Source organism: Camelus dromedarius, chromosome 14 (assembly GCF_036321535.1).
Source record: "Camelus dromedarius isolate mCamDro1 chromosome 14, mCamDro1.pat, whole genome shotgun sequence".
In the NCBI taxonomy this organism is placed as follows: domain Eukaryota; kingdom Metazoa; phylum Chordata; class Mammalia; order Artiodactyla; family Camelidae; genus Camelus; species Camelus dromedarius.
Window position 1 is genome coordinate 52,953,743 of NC_087449.1, and position 19,034 is coordinate 52,972,776.

Genomic DNA, 19,034 nt, shown 5'->3' on the forward strand with positions numbered 1-19,034 from the left:
TCTAAGCTATAATCCAGTCTAATAAAAATGTCCTTTCCAAGGGCTGCCAGAATCCTCTGTGACCACCAAAAGCTCCCCAATGACTCTTAACTATCCGAAGAATAAGGCGAACTGGATGGTGCTGCTCTGTATCCAGGGCAGGGAGCACAGCTCTGAATCAGGATTCTGTTCTCTCTCCCACACACCAGATTTGACTGCCGGGATATGTGAAGTTATTCTTAGTAACTCTCAGGTTTCACTCTAGCACAGTGAGCAGTCTCAAGTGGGTAAACACTGAAATCCTCTATTTTTACATTTTGCCTTTTACTTTTGCCTTTCGGTTGTATACAACTGTGGTTTTTTCACTTTTCCTTTAGACTAGATTTATGTTTCCTTTAGCTCCTGCCTAGTCTTGGGAGACAACTCTCTGATTAGCCCACAGAAGGTTCACATTTCTACATATTTATAACTTTCAAAGTGCTACTCTATAAAGAGGACTACAAGGTCACAGTATACCGTGGGGCAGTGGGCTGCAAGCAAACAACAAGACAGGAATATGAGGAAACATACCTGTTACCTTCAGCAGGCAGAAAACTGACTAAAGGGAACAAGGAATATAAATGTCTTCCTTTTTCAACTATGTCCAGTATTTTTTCCAAACCAAACACATCTACCATGGAGAAGGGCAGACCTCAATTTGTTTCATTTTTTATTTTTCACCAACTAACACAGAACACTCGGCTAATGGGGACAGACACTAAACTTTCCCAGAACTATATGAGTATAATCAGTTATCTTCTCACATGGGTCTGTAAGCAGCTCTTTAAAAACATGGGCAAGCCAAATTATCCCTTATAATATATGCAGAGTATTTAATTTCCTCTACTCGGATGATCTTGGAGATATATAAAAGGCCATACTAAAAACAAACAACAAACAAAACCACTAGTGATTTTTGATAACATGCATCAGCTTCTCAACACCAAGAAAGGACATTTCAGAGTCAAAGAACATCATTTTTGATGTCCCAAAATGTAAATATAGAACTAGCCAACAGAGTTGTTAAGATAGACTGATGGTAATGAAGACTTCTAAGACTATAAACTCCCTACTTGAAATCTTCCATAATGACACCGTAATATTGGCTTTCACCAAGGGTCCACATTCCCAAAATATAATTATGGAACAGAGGATAGTAAGACTGTGGTATAGAAGGGCTACTGTGATGAATTTAGCAGCACTTTCCATTCTCCAACCATAGCACCACTTTCTCAGGACTCAATAAATTCAGTTTTGATTCCATAATCCCCAAAGCAGTATTGCCAAAATCAAAGCCAGGAAGAAAGGTACCAACTGCCCAAGAGAACATGGTTTTTCTAATTTTCTACTGAGTGTGATTGGATGATAGAATAAAGTGAAGTCTTTGTCAACATTTGTCACTTTTCTATTGTGTTTATCTATTTATATTAAGAAAACTGCATCATTCTGACAAACTGCTATAAAATGTCAAGTTACATTACACTTTAAGTCTGGTTTGTGTTTTAGAACATTTTGAAACAAAAGAGCAACACACATTTTCAAAAGGGCCATTATCTTCTATTTTTCAAAGGCTTTCCGAATTTATTGTACAGGATATGTGATTTTTATCTAGAGAAGTTTACAATTCCCAAAATCATTAGGTTTTTGGCACTTCAAGGATATATTTCTAAATCTCTCCTCTCCTCAACCACACGCCCTCCTCTCCAACCTCCACCCTCACTCCCAAAAGCAACTTATTCTTTCTAGCTACCCTCCTTTCTTTGTAAGGGATAGATTAAGCTATTGTGAATTGTGGTCACTTCTGCCTACATATTTTACTGGCTTATGGAAGTATGATAGTCTGAATTAAGCCAGTGACTGTTTCAGTCTTCAGCAAAAAGCCGAAAGCCTTCTGAACTCTCCAGTACCCATCTCTATCTTGGCCCTTGAGAATACTAGTGAAGGATGGAATCAAAAGCCTGTTCAATTTAAAGATGCAACTATGGACTATATTTTATACCAGTCGTATGTGTTCTTGTCTGCTGGGCTCCAAATAAACCAAGTTAGATTCATAAATAAGACTAAGACCATGGTATATAACAAACATAGCAGAAAAGACACCTTAGATTCTTTTTAAAAAAACTTACAGACCAATGGCTTTGGCCACTATGTCAAGGCTACAATTTAAAAAGAATGCTATGGAAATATATATATTTCTCCATAGGAATAAAAAGTACACAGAGTCACACACAATCTGTGTAACAATTTGACTGAATGAAATACAGCCAGTCAATTCAACAGGGGGAAAAATCCAGACCATTGTTTGATTTTAAAAAGGCCTATTATTTAGTCAAAATGAAAAAAGTCCCATGACTGCACATGTAGACACAAACTTAACAAGTCACAACTACACTGACAGTAACACTTTTGATTACACAAGTGATGGAAAGAACACTACAGTTCGGAGACCTGACTCTGGTTAGTTGTATGACATGAGGCAAGTTACTTAACCCCTTGGGGAATTTTTGTAACTCAGCTGCAAAAAGGAACTAGATTAAGTGATTTTTAAAGTCTTAGCTACCTTGAAATCTAAGATTCAATTCTACTCAATATTTACTGAACATTGTGCCCATAAACACACAGCTATTAAAGTATTAAAATTCAATGCCAGGTGTCTGAGTCAGTACTAGTAGTACTAGTAGTTGCTTTGTTTTGTTCCTTTTCATTCTTCTATTTTTTCCAAACATTTCTATTCTTTTTTTAAACAGCTTTCCTGAGATATAATTCCTATACCATACAATTTTTACCCACTCAAAATGTACAATTTAATGGTTTTTAGTATATTCACAGAGTTGTGTAACCATCAATACAATCAATTTTAGAACATTTTCATCATCTCCAAAAGAAACCATTTAACCCTTTAGTAGTCATGCTCTATATCCTCTAACTTCCCTAGTCTTAGGCAAACACCAAATCTACTTTCTGTCTCTATACAGATCGGCCTATTTTGGACATTTCATACAAGTGAAGTCATATAATATATATGTGTGGTCTTTTGTGCCTGGCTTTTTTTACTTAGCATAAAATTTTTTTAAGGTTTTATATTTTATTTTTTTAGTTTTTTTTAAACATTTTTTATTGAGTTATAGTCATTTTACAATGTTGTGTCAAATTCCAGCATAGAGCACAATTTTTCAGTTATACATAAACATACATATATTCACTGCCACATTTTTTTTCAATGTGAGCTACCATAAGATCTTGTATATATTTCCCTGTGCTTTACAGTATAATCTTGTTTATCTATTCTACATTTTGAAATCCCAGTCTGTCCCTTCCCACCCCCTGCCCCCTTGGTAACCACAAGTTTGTATTCTATGTCTATGAGTCTGTTTCTGTTTTGTATTTATGTTCTTTTTTTTTTTCTTTTTTTAGATTCCACATATGAGCGATCTCATATGATATTTTTCTTTCTCTTTCTGGCTTACTTCACTTAGAATAACATTCTCCAGGAACATCCATGTTGCTGCAAGTGGTGTTATGTTGTTGGTTTTTATGGCTGAATAGTATTCCATTGTATAAATATACCACATCTTCTTTATCCAGTCATCTGTCGATGGACATTTAGGCTGTTTCCATGTCTTGGCTATTGTAAATAGTGCTGCTATGAACATTGGGGTGCAGGTGTCTTTTTGAAGTGGGTTCCTTCTGGATAGATGCCCAGGAGCAGGATTACTGGGTCATATGATAAGTCTATTCCTAGTATTTTGAGGAACCTCCGTACTGTTTTCCACAGTGGCTGCACTAACCTGCATTCCCACCAGCAGTGTAGGAGGGTTCCCTTTTCTCCACAGCCTCTCCAGCATTTGTCGTTTGTGGACTTTTGAATGATGGTCATTCTGACTGCTGTGAGGTGATACCTCATTGTAGTTTTGATTTGCATTTCTCTGATAATTAGCGATATTGAACATTTTTTCATGTGCCTATTGATCATTTGTATTTCTTCCTTGGAGAATTGTTTAGGTCTTCTGCCCATTTTTGGATTGGGTTGTTTATTTTTTTCTTATTAAGTCATACGAGCTGCTTATATATTCCAGAGATCAAGCCTTTGTTGGTTTCATTTGCAAAAATTTTCTCCCATTCTGTAGGTTGTCATTTTGTTTTATTTATGGTTTCCTTTGCAGAAGCTTGTAAGTTTAATTATGTCCCATTTGTTTATTCTTGCTTTTATTTCTATTGCTTGAGTAGACTGTTCTAGGAGAACATTTTTGAGATGCATGTCAGATAATGTTTTGCCTATATTTTCTTCTGGGAGGTTTATTGTATCTTGTCTTATGTTTAAGTCTTTGATCCATTTTGAGTTTATTTTTGTGTATGGTATAAGGGAGTGTTCTAGCTTCACTGATTTACATGCTGCTGTCCAGTTTTCCCAACACCATTTGCTGAAAAGACTGTCTTTATTCCACTGTATATTCTTGCTTCCTTTGTCGAAGATTAGTTGACCAAAAGTTTGTGGGTTCATTTCTGGGCTCTTTATTCTGTTCCATTGGTCCATATGTCTGTTTTTATACCAATACCATGCTGTTTTGATTACTGTAGCTCTATAGTATTGTCTGAAGTCTGGGAGAGTTATTACTCCAGCCTCTTTCTTTTTCTTCAGTAATGCTTTGGCAATTCTAGCTCTTTTGTGATTCCATATAAATTTTATTTGTTCTAGTTCTGTGAAATATGTACTGGGTAATTTGATAGGGATTGCATTAAATCAGTAGATTGCCTTGGGCAGTGTGACCATTTTAACAATATTCATTCTTCCAATCCAGGAGCATGGGTTATCTTTCCTTTTTTTAAAGTCTTCTTTAATTTCCTTAATCTGTTTTATAGTTTTCCATGTATAAGTCTTTCACCTCCTTGGTTAGATTTATTCCTAGGTATTTTATTACTTTGGGTGCTATTTTAAAGGGGATTGTTTCTTTACTTTCTTTTTCTGTTGATTCATCGTTAGTGTAAAGAAATGCAACTGATTTTTGAACATTAATCTTGTAACCTGTTACCTTGCTGAATTCTTCAATTATTTCTAGTAGTTTTTGTGTGGACCTTTTAGGGTTTTCTAAATATAGTATCAAGTCATCTGCATATAGTGACACTTTTACCTCTTCTTTTCCAATTTGGATCCCTTTTATTTCTCTCTTGCCTGATTGCTGTGGCTAGGACTTCCAAGACTATGTTGAATAGGAGTGGTGATAGTGGGCAGCCTTGTCCTGTCCCAGATTTTAGTGGGAAGCTTTTGAGTTTTTCACCGTTGAGTACCATGCTGGCTGTAGATTTGTCATATATAGCTGTTATTATGTTGAGATATGTTCCCTCTATACCCACTTTGGTGACAGTTTTTAATCATAAATGGGTGTTGAATTTCATCAAATGCTTTGCATCTATTGAGATGACCATGTGGTTTTTGTCCTTTCTCTTGTTGATGTGATGTATTACACTGATTGATTTGTGTATGTTGAACCACCCTTGTGTCCCTGGGATGAACCCCACTTGATCATGATGTATAATCTTTTTATGTGCTGTTGGATTCTATTTGCTAATATATTGGTAAGGATTTTTGCATCTATATTCATAAGTGATATTGGTCTGTAATTCTCTTTTTTGGTGGAGTCTTTGCCTGGTTTTGGTATCAGGGTGATGGTGGCTTCACAGAATGAGTTTAGGAGTATTCTCTCCTTTTCAATCTTCTGGAAGAGTTTGAGAAGGACTGGTATGAGTTCTTCTTTGTATATCTGGTAGAATTTCCCAGTGAAGCTATCCAGTCCTGGACTTTTACTTGTAGGGAAGCATAAATGTTTTTAAAGTTCATCCATTTTGTGGGTGTATTAGTACTTCATTTCTTTTTATTGTTGAATAATAGTCTATCATATGGATATACCACATTTTACTCCTCTATTTGTCAACTAATAGACACTGGGTTGTTTCCATTTTTTGGCTATTATGAATAATGCTGCTATAAACATTCATGTACAAGTTTTTGTCTGGATGTATGTTTTCATCATTTTTCTTACATATATATACCTAGAAGTAGATTTGTTGAGTCATAAGGCAACTCCATGTTTAACCTTTTAAGGAACTGCCAAACTGCTTTCCAAAGCTGCAACATTTTACATTCCCACCAGCAATGTATAAAGGTTCCAGTTTCTCTACATTCTCACCAACACTTATTATTTTTGATTATAGCCATCCGAGTGGGTACGACATCTGATAAAATACCAAGGTAACTAGTTTTGTAACTTTAATCAACTCATTTAATCACTTTGAAATTCAGCTTTCTCATCTACATAATGTAAATAATATATTTCATAGAGTTCTCAAAGGTATTAATAAAAAATGTAGAAAAAATTTAGCACAGTATCCATCATAAAGTATTTGATAAAGAGTAATTATTATCGGTAAGTTTTCTGTTCCTTAGGAATCCACCATCTAAATGAAAAAACAAAAAACAAAAAACTCTTGTAAAGTACTGCCTGACAGTTATTACTTAATTCAAGTGCAAAAACAAGTGGCAGAAAAAAAACCAAAGATATAAGATTGCAAAAAGGAAGACCAGTAATGGGAGGAATGGATGGGAAAAGTCTTGTCAGACACTTCACTAAATCATGAAAAATAAGAACAGCGTAGCTGGCAGGGGCAAGAAGAGATGGAAACCACACAAAGGAAGGAGCTCAGGTTAAAAAAAAAAAGTTCTGTGCTTTCATAGCATAGTTAAGACCTGGTGACAGTAAGAAATATATCTGAATGGGTGGATGGGATAGGGCCAGATCACAGAACTGAGGCCTCTGACCTTCATCTTCCAAGTAATAGAAACAATCGAGGATTTGCAGGAAAAGGAAACTATGAAATCAGGCTTTAAGAAAGATTAATCTGGCAGGAGAGGGAAAGACTTGAGGCCAAGAAACCTGTTAGAAAGTTGTTTCAGATAAGACAAACAGGAAAAGTTGAGAGGAAGGGAACAGCTGTGAGAAGCACAAGGTAGGAAGAATTGAGCAAACTCCTTGACTGAATGGACTTACTTATATGAATATTCTACGGTTTTTTTGTTTTGCTTTTTTGGGGGAGGTAATTTGATTGATTGATTGATTGATTGATTGATTATTTTATTTAATAGAGGGACTGGGGATAGAACCCAGGTCCTCGTGCATGCTAAGCATGCACTCTACCACTAAACTATACCTTCCCTCCTTATATGAATATTCTGGAAATGACAGTATACTTGGAACACAATTTGAAAATGACAACACATATTGGTAATCATATTATTAGTCCAAACTTACCCTCCGCAATGTCTGAGCACGATGTGCCAATGGCTGTGTCCCCACTGTCAGCTACACTTGAACAGCGGCTGAAGCGGCTCCGAAAGGCCTCCGAGATAACCGGGGTCTGCCATTCAGTCCCCAGGGAACTGCCCTTCTGAATCACACTGGAACCTGAAACGTGGAGTTTCCTACGTTTAGTGTGAACCAGCTCATGTAACTCGACAAGACTGTTTATAAAAATTCACTCAAACCTATAAGAGAATAGTGGTACCCCACCCCTTTCTTTCTTCCTGTGCCTATTTCAGCTACTCTGAATTGGTTAATTTTTTTAAAAAATGTTACTTCATTATTTAAAAATTTAACATAGGTTCTGGGGAGTGAACCCAGGACCTTGTGCATACAAGGCATGCGCTCTACCATTGAGCTATAGCCATTCTCTGAATTAGTTAATTTTAAATGGAAATAGCACAAGAGGTGAGAACATTCAAAGACAGAAATAAGACCTACCAAGAATCCAGGGGTACTAGGACAGTAATAGTTGATAGCAACTTCATTCTTTGAAATCTAGAAGCCACAGCACTTTACATGATCTCATTTACATACTTACTAAAAAGTATTATTACCCTTATTTTACAGAGAAAAGATGTGAGATTTGAACCCAGGTTGTTCTGATTCCAATACCCATATTCTTTGCTCTTACAGGGTTTCTCAACAGGCGCTTGTGGCATTCTGGGCATGATGATTCTTCAATGTATAGTCTATATGCTACTGGATGGCTTAGTATCCCTAATCCCCAACCACTAATGCCAATAAAACCCACTACATCACACCATCACTGTGAAAGCTGAAAATACCACGTATGTTTCCAAATGCTCCACAGGGTAATCGGTATTCCAGTCCCCTCTTGAAAACCATTATCTGACTGAATCACGGTACTCTCATGGGCAGGGTGAATCCAGATCAAGGTGAGTCTTATAAGTCAATCTGAAGAATTTTAGGGGGCAATGCAAAGAAACTACTAAAATTTCTGAGCAGGTAAAATGAAACAAGACTGAGATAAGATTTATTTGACTTTATTAGTTTGCTGTTTTAGGGCTAGTAGACAGGAAGTGTTCAATAAATACTTGATTTACTAACATACTAGCAAAGACTTAAATTCAAATTATTTTTTTAAAATCATTATAGTTTTTCTAAACTTTACCTGATGATCCATGTAAACAAACAAACAGGTAATGGTAGTTACATATCCATTTGAAGTACCAGAGTTTGAGTTGAAATCAGAAACTATGGTTCTGTAGACTCTATGATCTAGTGGGAAACAAGTGATATCTGAACACTTCAACTTATTCCCTCCCTTCTTCCAAATTTAGTGCTTCTCCCATCTTTTGAACCTACTTTCTTCTATTTCTGCTCCTTTTTTTGGCTACCCTTACTTCTTCTTCCTACTGAAGACGACCTCACTTTCCCTTAAAACTCCTTTTATTCTTTGGGTGTCAATGGACTGCCTTATTTCAAAGAATCTTTACACATGCAGTAATCTGTAACAATCTTTAAAAGAAAACTAGCCAAAAATGAGACCTTCTGATCAGCATAGGACTAGCCAGTATTGCTATACTAAATTAGTAGAATTCTATCCAGAAGCAAAGAAATTTGATCTCTTGGTGAGTCTATATGGCATTATCTCTTTAGTCAGTGTACAATCTGTCAGGTCTTTTGAAATAGTGAAAATCGATTGAGGGCCTCTACTACCATGTTCCTGGCCTCCACTGGAAACCACTCCCTGTTTCTACTACTAATCTTCCATTCTTCACCACTACCACTTTTCTATCTACCCACTCCAAACATCAATTCTAAAAGAGATACATAGTAAAATAAAAATATGTTTTGGTATAGTTATAGAGACTTGTGATTATTTCAAAATTCAAGTTTGAAAGCTGAAATTTTTTTGTGTTATGTCACATGTCCTATTAGCAGCATCCTCATCATATATTAAGACCATTATTAATCTAATGAGAGACTATTGAAAACAAAGCCATCAGAAAAGCAGAGAGTTTGTTAGGAACTGCTACATTCCAAAAACTTGCATTACACACATAATTATCATAAGAAATTGGACAATTCAGCCCTAGACAGTGCGTGGCACATAGCAGATGTTCAATAAATATTTGCTGAACGAATCTTGAATTTATTCAACAAACGCTTGTCAAAGTGCTTACTATATGCAAGGTAATGTGCCAAGGAGAACATAACAAATATCTATTAAATGTCTGCTATGAGGCATGGTGGGATTTTGAAGTTAAATGAAACAGACCTTTAGTTCAATAAAATGTAGCCTTTCTTCATAAATACCCCAGAATTCAAGTTATTTTTCTAAAATGCTACTTCCTATCTGAATATACCATATGTACTTATATTGTCTATTGAGTGTATGTATGCATGTATATGTTTTTCTCTATATATATAATGTATACACATACTTTTAATATATCAACTTAGGATATCTACTGAGCTTTCAAAATCCTGTAAATCCATTCTAGAAATAAATTACTGAGTCTCTAGTGACAATACAAGTCAGACTGCTGGCATCCAAGAAGAATTCCAATCTTTGTGGGCTAGCAGATGACTGACCCACCCACAGGACTTACAAAGACAACACAGAACACAGTAATTTATGCTGTGTTTTTCTGATTTCAAATAGAACTATGTCCCAAAGTCATTTTGTTCCAATCCTTTATGTGTCCTCCCCTCCCAACAAATCACGTGGTCTTTGTTGGAAGCCATGTAAGACCAGAGATAAATAGTTGTTTTCTTGGAAAGACCTATTTTTCCATTCAATGTAGTCCCATGTCATTTTTGTTCTTTTAGTACCAGCATTTCAGTGAATGCCTGTTTGCTCAGTATTTCTCTTACATGACATTTCTGTTATAAAATAAATGAGCAAAGGTCAGAATTTAACCTGGAAAACTTTGACTACTCACCTGGTGAGGTGGCATGAGAGATCCTTTCACTTGGGTATTTCTCCTGCATGGCCATTAACAGTTATTTGAGCCAGCTGTAGAATGAAGGAACCAGTTAGATCTCTCCACTATTTTTTAATTCCCTGTAACTTGTTCCCATTCAATTGAAACTCTCAAAAACACAGAGTATTCAAGTGTTATTCCACATGTTTTACTCCTAAGAATTTTTAAGGCAAAGCAACTCAATACTCCATCCCACTTCTCTTCCTAAAGCAAGAAGAGAAAACCTAGAACCAAAGAGATTCCCAATACCGATCCCATAGGGTCCTAGAATCCCTCCAACTGTTGCAAAAATTAAAAATAGTGTTACTTTTAATTAATAAATAATGCCATGGATCTTCTTACCCAGGGAAACAGGATGAAAGGGTGGGATGGAAATAGAACTAAATAACCAAACCAAGAGTGAAATATTACAGCTTCAACTACAAATAACATAAAATGAATTCCCCAATTCCTCCAGTGATGAAAGCTAGCCATATGATGCACAAAGATGAACAGAATTCTTGGTCATAAGCAGAATCCCAATCCTCAGATGGGAACATGAGGTTTTCTTCTCATTTCCCCATTCCTTAAAACATTTATATTTACTCTAATGGTAGATTCTGAGAATTCAGAAGTCTGATTACTATCTGTGTAAACAAAACCTTTAATTGTAACCAATAATAGCAAATAATAATAATATATATGCACAGCACTTTGAAAAGAAGTACATAGAAGTGGTTCAGAGTACTGACTCTTGATCAGACAGTTTGGGTTTGAAGACTTAACAATTTATTAGCTGTGTAACCTTGGGCAAATTAAATTTCTTAATATCTCTGTGCCTCAGTTCCTTCATATAAAAACAAGGATAAAGATAGGACCTAATTCATTCTAATTCATTTAGAATTAACTTACAACAGTGTCTGACACATATTAAGTGCTTAATTAATAGTTTTATTATACTTGGCAGTTTATATGAATTAAAAAGTGACACAGTATGGTCCCTGGAAGATAAAGTATGAATTTTGCAACTTCGTCTTTTTATTTTTAATTTGTTTTGGGGGGAGGTAATTAGGTTTTTATTTATTTATTTATATGGAGGTACTGAGGATTGAACCCAGGACCCTGTGCATGCTAGGCACACACTCTACCCCTGAGCTATACCCTCCCCTAGAAACTTTGAATTGATAAGAGCCCCAAAAGTTTGGGACAAACCCTATCCACAGAATACAATTCTTAGAGGTGAAATTTAACTCTGGAAAAGAAAAAAAAAGCTATATGGCACTATTTCTCTAATGTGCTTTACTGACCTCTATGGTTTTCTCTTAGTAACAACAACCCAAACCCTCACTGCATCTATAACAGAAATTGTATCATCCCCTAAAATCCCAGATCTCCACATACTGGGTAAGAGAAGCTTTGTTCAGTTAAAACAACAACAACAACAACAACAACAACACGCTTCCATTTATGGCTAGTATCAGTTGATGTTTTAATGGTAACACAGAAGGATTACCTACCTACTAGTGATATCAAATAGTCAATATCAAAACCCTTTTTTTCACCCCTTTCTTTAAAAAAAAAAACAAAATGGAAGGTCTACTGGATTCTGAGACCTTACCAAATTCAGAGAAGCTGAAAATAGAATGACAAAAGAACTCTCAGTTAAACATGGAGTTACCCTATGACTCAGGAATTCCACTCCTAGGTATATATTCAAGAGAAATAAAAACATATGTCAACACAAAATCTTGTACATGAATGTATATAGCAGTATTATTTATAGTAACCAAAAAGTAGAAAGAACTTAAATGTCCATTAGCTGATGGATAAATAAAATGTGGTATAAATGCACAACGGAGTATTATTAGGCAACAAAAAGGAATGAAATACTGATACATGCTACAACATGGAAGAACAATGAAAACATTAGGCTAAGTGAAAGAAGCCAAACACAAAAGGCTACATATTGTATGATTCCATTTATATGAAATGTCCAGAATTGGCAAATCCATACAGACAGTAGATTAGTGGTTCCTAGGGACTAAGAGGAGTGTGGGGAGGGGGGATATGGGGAGTGACTGCTAATGGTATGGGGTTTCTTGCCAGGGTAATCAAAATTTTCTGAGATTACATAGTGATGATGGTTGCCAAGCTTTTGAATATACTAAAACTTCTGAATTGTATACATGTAAAATTGAATTTTATGGTAACGACTTATATCTCAATTAAAAAAAAAACCTCCCACAAGGAGAAAAACAGTACAGAATAAATAACTCTGAATTTCTTCCTACAATTTTCAGAAGTAGATGGGCTACTGGTGGAAATTTTTAGGACCATTTGAAGGAGATAGACTTTGTGAGATAAAAGTGAGAGAAATGAATGTATAAGAGGAAACACAAATAGCCAGTTATACAGCCAAAAAGGTAAGAACGAACGGAGGCAGACAGAAAAAAAAAAGCACCCAACACTGATAGTTTCTATTTTCAAAGCCCTTTAAATTACAGAACTATTCATTCATTCAACGAATTTAACATGTATTCAGTACAAGCATACATCTTTTTACTGCATTCTTTACATCTTGAAGATTTGTGGCAACCCTGCATCAAGCAAGTCTATGGGTGCCATTTTTTCCAACATCATTTGCTCACTTCATGTCTGTGTCACATTTTGGTAATTCTCAAAATATTACAAACTTTTTAAAAATCATTCTTAAATATGTTACGGTGATCTGTGATCAATGATCTTTGATGTTACCATTGTAACTACAGATGTGGTGGAAATAGCAACAGGACTAGAATTAGAAGTGGAGTCTGAAGATGTGACTGAATTGCTGCGATCTCATGATAAAGCTAACAGATAAGGAGTTGCTTCTTGTGGATAAACATAGAAAGTGGTTCCTAGTGAAGATGTTGTCAAGACTGCTGAAATGCCAACAAAGGACTTAGAATATTACATAAACTTAATTGGTAAAGCAGCAGCAGGGTTTGAGGATAAACTCCAATTTTGAAAGAAGTTCCACTGTGGGGAAAATACTATCAAACAGCACTGCATGTTACAGAAAAATCATTCATGAAAGGAAGAGGCAACTGATGCAGCAAACTTCACTGCTATCTTATTTTAAGAAATTGCCACAGCCACCCCAACCTTCAGTCATCAGGAGGATCCCCACTAGCAAAAAGATTGGAGGTGCAGATGATGGTTAGCATGTATTAGCAATATTTTTTATTTAAGGCACATATGTTTTAAAAAGACAGAATGCTATTGTATACTTAATAGATTACAGTATAGTGTAAACAAGACTTCAATAAGCACGGGTAAACCAAAAAATTGTGTGGCTCGCTTTTTGCAATATTTAATTTATTGCGGTGGTCTGGAACCCTACCTGCAATATCTCTGAGGTATGCCTGTCCTCACGACCCATCAAGCACTGAGCTAAAGACTCTACAGTATCTTACGTCTACAGTCTTATGTCTAATGCTTACATCAAACCTATGAGATAGTTACTATTATTACTCTCATTTTATGGATGACAAAATAAAGGATTAGAGGTGAAGGCTGTACAGTTAGGAAGAAGTTTCAAAGTCAGGACTGTGCTCTAATATTATAGTATAGTCAGCATTCTGTCTGTGTATGACAGAATAAATAAAGGAAGTTACTAAGGTGCCACAAGTTGTAGTTTCTGCCTCAGACATAGCCAGAGCTGCAAGCTCCAAAGCAGTTAGGAGCAGGGGCAGCTCATATAATTTCTTTACTTTGCCCTTGGTCACCACCCCGGCTCTATTTGCCAAGTTGCTACCCAAGAATTAGATTTTGACTGTTATATTTCTCCCCTTGAAGAATTATAATCTTAGTGTGGAACGCACCTGGCAGTTGTAGAGAGAACCACATCAAGATAGGAGAGGATCTGAAGGGATACACAGACAGCTGACACAGACACATTAAGAATCTCACACTATCACATTATTTTCATCGCCTTGATCATTTATTAAACCAGACCTAAAGAAAAAGAAGCCAAATCCTTGCCAAGATGTTGCCTTTACAAAGAACAAGCCTGAGACACACACCACCGCCAGATCACTATAAAACAGACAGGGCCCAAGGGCAAGTAATGAGGCATGGTTATCTTAACTGTCCTTGTACCACTCCTTCCTCCCTAGCACACAGTACTCAATTCCTTAAGTAAAATTTACTGAGTGCCTACTATCTGCCTGGCTCTGCGCGACGTGGTGGAAATAGACTGGTGTAAAAGACAAACAGGGTTCTCATCCTCCCGGTTTACTGTGCTGTTAAGTTTAGTGCTGTAATACCCTCTATTACATAAATAAGCTTTAACACACTGAACTTTCCGTTCATCCAAAGAACCAGCTCCTCTTTGTCTATAGCAGGGTACCCTAATCTCAGTACTCCTGACACTGGAGGTCGGATAAGTCTTTGATGCGGGACTGTCCTGTACACTGTGGGCTGTTTAGGAGCACCCCTAACTTCTGCCCATCTGATGCCAGGAGCAATCTCTGAGTTGTGAGAATCAAAAATGTCTCCAGACCCTGTCAAATATCCCGTGGAGAGCAAAAGCGCGCCGGCCCAGAAACTCCAGCCTAGAGCCTTCACGAGTGTTCTCTGTCCCCCAACCTTGGTTCTCTACTCATTCTCCAAACTTCGGCTCAAACTTCACTTCCACGGGGAGGGCTCCCCGCCCCCTCAGACTCCGTCGTTCTGTTCTGCGCTCCCTGTACTCGTCCACCCGGCGCTACTGAGTGCTGGCCGAGCAATCACCCGCCGGACATCTACTCCTCTCCCGGGACTGTGCGCTCCGGGAGGGTGAGGAACTCGCCTCCTGCCGCGCCCCCGGGGACCGGCACAGGGCCCGTCTTTTACAGCGGTCCTGCAACTGCGGTGGAGTGACGGCGAGAGAGCAAGCCGAAGAGGGCAGGGAGGCGACCGAGCCCTGGAGGGTGTGTGGGGTGTGGAGGGCATTATTTTAGAAAGCCGGGGCAGTCAGAGACCCAAGGGGAACCGCTCAGTCGCTCTGCGCATGCGCTTCTCTCTCCCGTGGCTCCCCCACCATCCCCACGGAGGTAGGTCTAGCGCGCCTCAGGCTCCGCTGGAGGCAACAGGGTCTGTCAGTCCGACGGGGGCCCCCGAAGTGAGGAGGACTTACGTGAGCCTGAAAGCGAGAGGCGAAATCCCTCACTCAGGGACACCAACTACTGCCAGGTACGTCGGCCGCGGGCGGCGGTTCGCTCCCTTGACTCGCCTAACGGCCGTTACACACCCGCCAGGCCGCGCGCCTCAGAGCGCGCACCACCCCGGCCCCGCCCCCTTTCAGCCCGCTTTCGACCAATCAGGAGTCGGGCCGCGCCGGTGTCCCGCCCCTGCACGCTGCCCTGGACGCGGAGACAGGACGGATCTCTCTGCGCATGACGCCGTTACCGCTCTCGGCGGTCTTCTCTGCCCTTTGGCGGGTCTCGTCTCTGGGCGGAGCCCTGCTCGCCAGGGCCTGGAGTGGCTTGCTTGGGCCTTTGGAGATGGAGAAGCTAGTAGCCAGAGCAAATCATTCGGGGATCCCACTCAACCTGCCCATTCTCCTCTCATTTCCCACCACTTATCAGTACTCCCACCTGAAGCAGCGAGTCACGTTGTGACCAGGAGTTAGGCTGTGGCCAGGTTCACTGTCTTGTCAGGGTCAGGACTTTGTCTGGGTTAGACTCAGTGGTCAGTCTGGCCAGGACTCAGGTTGAAGAGGAAGGAATCAGGCTTACCTCCCTACTCAAGCTCGGTCCCTAGAAAAAGGAACTAAGTTCATTTGCATTAATATATACTTGAAGAATCAGACTGAAATTCTTTAAAAGGAGGAACAACCCCATCGAATAGTAAAATTGTAGGTACTGGAAACCTGTCTTGGGAGGGAGAGGCATTAAAAAATTGTATGAAACATTGTGGTAAATATAATTAACACCGCTGTATTTTATATATGAAAGTTAGGAGTAAATCCTGAGTTCCCATCACAAGGAAAAATTTTTTTCTATTTAATTTTGCATCTATATGAGATGATGGATGTTCACTAAACTCATTATGATAATCATTTCAGGAGGGATGTAAGAGCGTTATACTGTACACTTTAAACTTATACAGTGCTGTATGTCAGTTATAACCAATAAAACTAGAAGGAAAAAGAAGTGTGATTGAAGAACCAGACTTAAAAGGTTAATTACAGGATCAAATTCATTCTAGAGGAAGGGCTCTGGGGATGTGCTCCAAAGTTTTATCACTCGCCCTCTCTTATAACCTTTTAAGGTAAGAATACAGAAGGCAGAAAATAGCAGATTTAATGGATAATGAACCTGGGTAGGATATGACAGATAAATATAGGGAGTATTCTCTGAAATTAAGACCAGAAGCTTTTATTAAAATATAAATGGTAAGGATAGGTGTCTAAGTGAATAATTTGTGGACTGGTAGATAAGAAGTAAGGTGGTGGGCACACCAACTTGATGGCTTCTATTTCTTTGGTGATCTGTAAGGAGGGAGGGAACGGGGGATGTAGAGGACTGAGAAGAATGGGGAAGATTTGAAGAGCTGATGTGGAGAATGGAAGAGAAACCAGAGTGGAAACAGTGGAAGTGTTTTAAGAGATTTAAATTTACAATTGGCAAAGAGTACATTTGTACAGTTGTCTCCAATGGGTATCTGTATTTTAAAAGCAACTCCATTATCATGGTACCAATTTTCAAATGTGAATGATTCCTCATTTATATTTTAACAAAGACTTTTGGTTCTAATTTCAGAGAATATTCACAATTTTTAGTTATGAGGTAGTCAATCTTCAATTACTTTAATATTTTAAAATTTGCATATTCAATAAAAAAATCAATGGAACTATCATCTGACATGACTGAAAAAGGACTAGAGTTGGTCCCACCCCAATTTAATCAAAGAGAGAAAGTGACTACATCTTTGTAATCATGTAGTTAGAGCTACTTTCACATGCATTTAGTGTTGTCAGGTGGATTATTTTATAAGCACCTATTGTTACACAGCATAGAGACTTCTTTAATGTGGTCAACTAAGTAAAGTTTAAATTCAATAGCTTCCCTGTTAACTTTGTTTCATCGTATTTTCTTTCTGAGAAACTTAAGCATAATATAGTCAATAATATTTTGCTCTTATCCTTTAGGATATATTTTAAATAGGGGCAAGTGTTAATGTTTTTGTTAACAAAGATATTTAAATGGTCCACTCCAGAAATATAAAGTCAATATGAATTCCCAATGAAATGTCATTAATTGTACTGATTTAATAAACCTGTGATTTTTATGTACATGAAAAATAATATGGGTTAATCATTTAACTGAATTTTTTTCTGGAGCTGTTAAACCATTAAATGATAAGAAAAGTTGTTGCAAATGAAATGTTAAGATTGTTAAGTTTATTGTTATTTTGTTGCTTGTAACAACATATTTTCTGAAGAAATTAATTTCTAAAATTATCATAGATATCAATCAAAGTAGTATTTCAAAAGTGAAAAAACAAAAGAGGCACAGGGCCTTCTTGTGATTTTGTGAAAGTAGCTTCTAAAGCCTGTCAGCTTCTAAAGCCTGTCCTGCTTCCCAGTCCACTTAACTTGCTTCCTGCACTCAACTCTCCTCTCTGTAAGGTCAAAGCCTGTATCTTGTGTACTGTTGAATCCCCAGGGCCCAACATAGTAGATTCCAACCTGTTTTTGAATGAATAAATGATAGCACATTGCTGCCTGTATCCACCTTCTATTAGGAAGGGGGAGTTAATGAGGTTGCAAATAATTAATGGTCAGAATATTATATGGATCCATTTAATCCTAATTCTGAAATTGAATGCTCTTGCCCATTTTGCAGAAGAAAGAAGACTTGGAACCAGGTGGCCAAGGCCCAAGAACTTTCCCTGGTATGAGAGCAATAGAGTCCCCATGTTGAAGCAGAAATCATTTGATCAAAGTCTTTCATTTTATAAATGGCAGAACTGAGACCATAGAGAATAGAGTGACTTCTCACATGTGTACACACACACACACACACACACACACACACACACACACACACACACACACACACACCATTCCTCATGAGGCCTTGAAGCTTTGTGGTCCCAAAATACAGAAAAGGAGTCAGACAAAAGAGGAAAATTACCTACTATTTATTTGGCCATATCCTCTGCCCTACCCTCTACCATACTGTGCTGCCTGATCCCACCCTTGGAAGAGTTCCAGAGATGAGAAGGGAAGGTGGGATGGGGAAGCACTGCCTAAGGCTCAGGGGCCACATTCCTTGCCAGACAGTAGTTGGGTCACACATGGATTCCACCTTCACCCCCAACCTCTCTGGTCCCTAACAAGAGGACAGCCATGCCTCTCTATCAATCTTCCTCCACCCCACTCTTGCCTCAGACAACTAAACTAAAGGCTAAGAGTTAGAGTTGGGGAAGTGTCTGTGCAGGATTTTACCCCAGCATCCAGCCTATCACCATCACAAGAAAGCTGGCCATCCAGGCTCCTGCAGGAAAGAAAGAAATGAATATACAACTGGATTAGGTGGCTTTGAGAGCCTGAGAAACGTTTTTAGTCTTAGATACTCCACTTTGAGGATTATTTAGAAAAACATGCATTCTTTCAACAAAGATTTCCTGGGACTGTGCCAGTCCTTCTGTTAGACTAGGGGTTGAGATGCATGGAGATACAGAGATGAATTCTCTAGATCAC

At 38.1% G+C, this 19,034-nt stretch overlaps 1 protein-coding gene across 1 annotated transcript in view; it reads right to left on the reverse strand.

Annotated features, from left to right (window-relative positions):
• CEP85 (centrosomal protein 85) overlaps positions 1–15,590 on the reverse strand; it is a 34,214-nt gene extending 18,624 nt beyond the window's left edge. Inside the window, exons 1-3 of the mRNA XM_031464423.2 lie at positions 15,462–15,590; positions 10,283–10,356; positions 7,323–7,475 (exon numbers count right to left, since the gene is read on the reverse strand). Coding sequence (XP_031320283.1) covers positions 7,323–7,475; positions 10,283–10,337 — 208 coding nt within the window. The 5' untranslated portion in view covers positions 10,338–10,356; positions 15,462–15,590. The remainder of the gene's footprint in view (positions 1–7,322; positions 7,476–10,282; positions 10,357–15,461) is intronic.
• Positions 15,591–19,034: the final 3,444 nt, after the last annotated feature.